Raw genomic sequence first — 5242 nt, 5'->3', positions numbered from 1 at the left:
ATACACATTCTATATATATATATAACAAATCTTAATTATCAAGTTTAAGTAAATAAATATATTGATTATATTCTTTTAAACAACTAAATATAATATTGTATATTTAGAAATAATATTTATATATATATTTTTATATATATTATTATAATTTATAGTTTCCATTAATCACATTTTATTTTATTTATTACAATATAAATCTTAATAATCATAATATTCTAAATTATATTTCAAATTATAAATACCTATACTTATTTAAATATATATGTTATCTATTTACAAATAGTTGTTCGTGAATCGTCGGGAATGGTCGAAAGTCAAACGAATATATGAAACAGTTCAAAATATTTGTGACTCAACATTACAGACTTTGCTTATCGTGTCGAAATAATATAAAGATCAAGTTTAAATTTGGTTGGAAATTCCCGAGTCGTCACAAGTAAGGCTCAATCATCTTCGGAGTTACCAAATGTTCCATCTTATCATCTTTCTCAATAAATGTGGACATTGTCATCACGATTTCTTTCATCGGTAACAAACAAGTGGTGCTAATAGACGAACTCAACTTAGTTTCAAGAACTTGACTCAGATTTTTTAACTCCCGCTCAAGATTTTGTATCGACTCTTGTTGACTCATCAAAATTTCTGCATTAGTTCTTCTTTGAGATTCCTTGAATTCACTCGTCATACCATCTTCACTAAATTTCCTTACATCCTCTTTCTCTTTCACATCCGGTGCATACTTTTGAACCTGTTCATGGTTAGTATCCAACAAAAAACAATCCTGGACATCCGGTGTATGTAATGAATTAAAGATATTAATCCGTGATCTCTTATTATTAAAAGAAATGTCCATAACTCCTGTTCTACAATTGATGAGAGCATCAATTGTGGCAAAAAATGGACGACTAAGAATGATCGTTGGTTGGGTCTCCCTAAAAGTAGTCTCAATGTCCATGACTATAAAATCTACGGGGTAATAAAAGTCCTCAAGTTTCACAATCACATTCTCTAACATACCCCTTGGAGTTCTCATTGACCGATTCGCAAGTTGGATGAGAATATCAGTTTGTTTTAAAGTTTCCAACTCGTACCGGTCAACAAAACTTGATGGAAGTATGTTAATACTAGCCCCTAAATCCAATAAAGCATTTTTGACATTAACATTACCCACCGTAACCGAAATTAATGGTGTCCCCGGGTCCTTAAACTTCGGTGGAAGTGAACCAGAAATGACCGCACTCACTTTTTCAGTTTATTTTACCTTTTTGGGAAATGATGCATTGAGTTTTCGTTTTTGAACACACAAATCTTTTAAAAACTTAGCATATGCAGGATTTTGTTTGATTGCATCAATAAGTGGAATACTGATTTTTACTTGTTTAAACGTTTTCCACATATCATCTGTTTTTGGTCCCTTTTTCCCATAAGGGAATTGGTGCAGGGACTCCAAAGCCTTAGGAAATGGAATAGTGTCAGGCTCCATATCCGTTTCCTCAAACTTTTCAACTACTAGTTTTTCAACATTTAACCCAACCCCAAGATTCACCGGAACTTCATTAACATTATTACTCAAATCATGTAAAGTAGGAGACTTACTTGGACCATACTTGATTTCTGATTTCATGGGCATTTTTACTTTGTTATCATATGCCTTTCCATTTCTTAAAGTACCCACCATGTTCACTTCATATCCTATTCCTTGTGATTCATGATTCGGGTCAAGCAATGTATAACCCGAAATTGTATCCGATTCTAGTGTTGCCTTTTTCTCCGCCACTTGACCAATTTGCTTACCCAATGCCGCAATTGACTTATTTTGAATTTCCAAGGTCTTCTTCATCTCCTTCATGAATGACTCCATCCTAGCATCCGTGCTTGGGGATTGACTTTGTTGATTATTTTGAGACAAGTTTTGGTTTTGCCTTTGGAATTGGTTGTTGTCCGAGCTAAAGTTTGGATGATTTCTCCATCCTTGGTTGTAGGTGTTGGAATATGGATCATATTTTTGCCCTTGAATCTCGTTCACTTGCTCTTCCATCCCTAATGTTATCCCCATTTTGCAACCATTTGCATAACGAGATGTATCTCCACAATTTGAGCACACATCCTGAACCTGCACAAAATTAATACTACCACCCTGGTTTGGGTTGTTAAACATGGGAAGCAACATATTTATCTCATCTAATTTCTTTTCTAAATTCCTAGTCGACCCTCTCGAGTTAGACACGTGGTTAACATGAGAAGGATTGTGAGTTTACCGTGCAACTGAAGCTTGGGTTTTGAACCCTTGCTCAATTGCTCGAAAAATGCCCATTCATCCTCACTACTCCAAGTCATAAACACACCACCACTAGCCGCTAATAGGAATTGTCTATTTTGTGAGTCAAGACCATCATAAAAAACTTTTACAAGTTCCCATTTCAGTACTTCATGGTGTGGGCATGCCATAAGTAATTCCTTCAAACGTTCGTACGCTTCATGAAAAAGTTCACCAGGTAATTTCCTAAAAGATTTTATTTGCGTACGCATGTCTGAGGTCTTACTTATCGGGTAGAACTCCTCTAAAAACTTCTTTTTCATTTCCGCCCAAGTATTAATACTCCGGGCGGGTAAAGAGAGAAACCATCGTTTTGCCTTATCTTTTAATGAATAAGGAAATAAGCAAAGTCGTACCTCATCATCAGTGAAACCGTTTACCTGATTAGTAGCACATATTTCATTAAACTCAGTGATGTGTTCATATGGTTCCTCATTGGCCATACCTCGGTAGGTTGGTAATATCGATATGAGTTGAGGCCGGACCTCAAATCTTCGTGTGTTTCCTCCTACCGGTGCAAGAAAAATAATGGGTGAATGATCCGCATAATCACACGGTTGGTAGTAGGAGTCCACTCCTCTTTCACGGTCAGCCATTTCGGTTTGTTGAACAAAGACTTCCTCCTCGACGTCGGAGTCAGACTTAGGAGAATTTGGTGGAACGATAGGATGTAACTCTGGAGGTGGTTGTGTTGATGCTGAAGCCACCGTCGAGTTTTTCAGAATCCTTGTAGCTTTTCGATTATCTTTTGAAGATTTCTCGATTTCCGAATTTAAAGGCTCAGGATTTTGATCTCATGTACTCCGAGTTTGCATACACTAACCTGCACTTCAACAAAAACAAGAATACCAAGCGTAATACTGACAAACAAAATAAAAGAAACAATATTTTTGGATTTTTATGTTTTATAATTTTTATGGTTTTTCTAATTTAACAAGAAAGCAATTAAAATAAGAGCTTGCAAATCAAGCGCACACCTCCCCGGTAGCGGCGTCAAAATTTGATGGGCGTCGAAATATCCGTAAAAAAAAACTTAATTACCTTAAAGTAGTTAGGGCAAGTAAGGATCGTTCTACGGGAGATTGTGGTCAAAAGCAAGCAATTTTCAGGAGTTGGTTTTGCAATTTAAAACTAAATTCAAACAAAACTAAAGACTTTAAATGAAGAAGACTTAAACTTTATGAAGTTTAAGAAAAGAGCTTGAAACTAGTAATTAAAAGTGATGTGTTGTGATCAATAGGTAAAAAGATTTATCCCTTCCAAATCCCAATTGGTATAATTCGTTCAAGCAAGCACTATGTTTATCAAGCTTTTGTTTAAGTCACATAGACATGAGTTCATAGGTTCATTAAAAACATTATCATGAGCACAAGTTATGCAATTTATACAAAAGTCTTTATCCCTAACTAAATTAACACAATGTGGACTTAGAACAATTGTTAAATCACAATAACTTGTCTTGTAATAATAAAGATCAATAAACTTGCATTAAACAATTACTTAATCAATTCACAAATCATAAATCAATCTCAATACAATTCATGAATATAATGACCCGTCCTAATCCATCTGGACGAATACATTACATTTGGTTACATCACGAGATATTTGACCTCTATATGATACATTTTACAAACATTGCATTCGTTTTTAAAAGACAAACTTTCATTACATCGAAAGTTGATGGCATGCATACCATTTCATAATATATCCCACTATAATTGACTTAATAATAATCTTGATGAACTCGACGACTCGAATGCAACGTCTTTTGAAATATGTCATGAATGACTCCAAGTAATATCTCTAATATGAGCAAATGCACAGCGAAAGATTTCTTTCATACCTGAAAATAAACATGCTTTAAAGTGTTAACCAAAAGGTTGGTGAGTTTATTAGTTTATCGTAATCATTCATTTCCATCATTTTAATAGACCACAAGATTTTCATTTCATTTTCTCAAAAATATACGTCCCATACATAGAGACAAAAATATCATTCATATGGATTGAACACCTGGTAACCTACATTAACAAGATGCATATAAGAATATCCCCTATCATTCCGGGACATCCATCAGACATGATAAAATAACATCGAAGTACTAAAGCATCCGCTACCACGGATGGGGTTTGTTAGGCCCAATAGATCTATCTTTAGGATTCGCGTCAATTAGTAGATCGGTTTACTAATTTTTAGGCTACCAAGCAAAAGGGCCATATTCGACTTCGATCATTCAACCATATAATGTAGTTTCGCTTACTTGTGTCTATTTCGTAAAACATTTATAAAAGCGCATGTATTCTCAGTCCCAAAAATATATATTGCAAAAACATTTAAAAAGATAGTAATGAAACTCACAATATTGTATTTTTTAGTAAAAATACATATGACGTTATTGAACAAGTGTAGGGTTGGCCTCGGATTCACGAACCTATTTCAGTAATATATGTATTAAAACACATGTAATTGTAATCAAATAATTTCACCTATTAATTATATAATATTTATATATTTATTTTTTTGTAGTTTATATATAATTTTTACTAAATCCTAATATATATTATATTTATATCTTAAATAATATGTTATATATATTTATGTTGTATATAATGAAAATTAATATTTATTCATATAGTTATATTAATATGTGTATATGTAATATTTATATAATTGATGTTAATACGTTTATTCCAAGATTTTATGTAATAATAATATAATTGTGTATCAAATATGTTTTTATGTATTTTAATATTTATTTGATAAAATAATGTTAGTAATAATAATAATAATAATAATAATAATAATAATAATAATAATAATAATAATAATAATAACAAAATCATGTTAGTGAGAATATTAATAATAATAATAATAATAATAATAATAATAATAATAATAATAATAATAATAATAATAATAATG

General features: G+C 32.2%; 1 protein-coding gene across 1 annotated transcript; it reads right to left on the bottom strand.

The window, feature by feature from the left end:
• Positions 1 to 430: 430 nt before the first annotated feature.
• LOC139849389 (uncharacterized) lies at positions 431 to 2170 on the bottom strand. The gene is made up of 2 exons (XM_071839045.1): positions 1366 to 2170; positions 431 to 1242 (listed from the first exon to the last, which is right to left on the bottom strand). Exons 1-2 carry the CDS (start codon positions 2168 to 2170, stop codon positions 431 to 433), a joined length of 1617 nt encoding a protein of 538 aa, XP_071695146.1.
• Between the last annotated feature and the right edge of the window lie 3072 nt (positions 2171 to 5242).

Source organism: Rutidosis leptorrhynchoides, chromosome 5 (genome assembly GCF_046630445.1).
Source record: "Rutidosis leptorrhynchoides isolate AG116_Rl617_1_P2 chromosome 5, CSIRO_AGI_Rlap_v1, whole genome shotgun sequence".
Lineage (NCBI taxonomy): Eukaryota > Viridiplantae > Streptophyta > Magnoliopsida > Asterales > Asteraceae > Rutidosis > Rutidosis leptorrhynchoides.
Note: the sequence above shows the minus strand (reverse complement) of the source record. Positions and strands in the feature narration are given on the sequence as shown.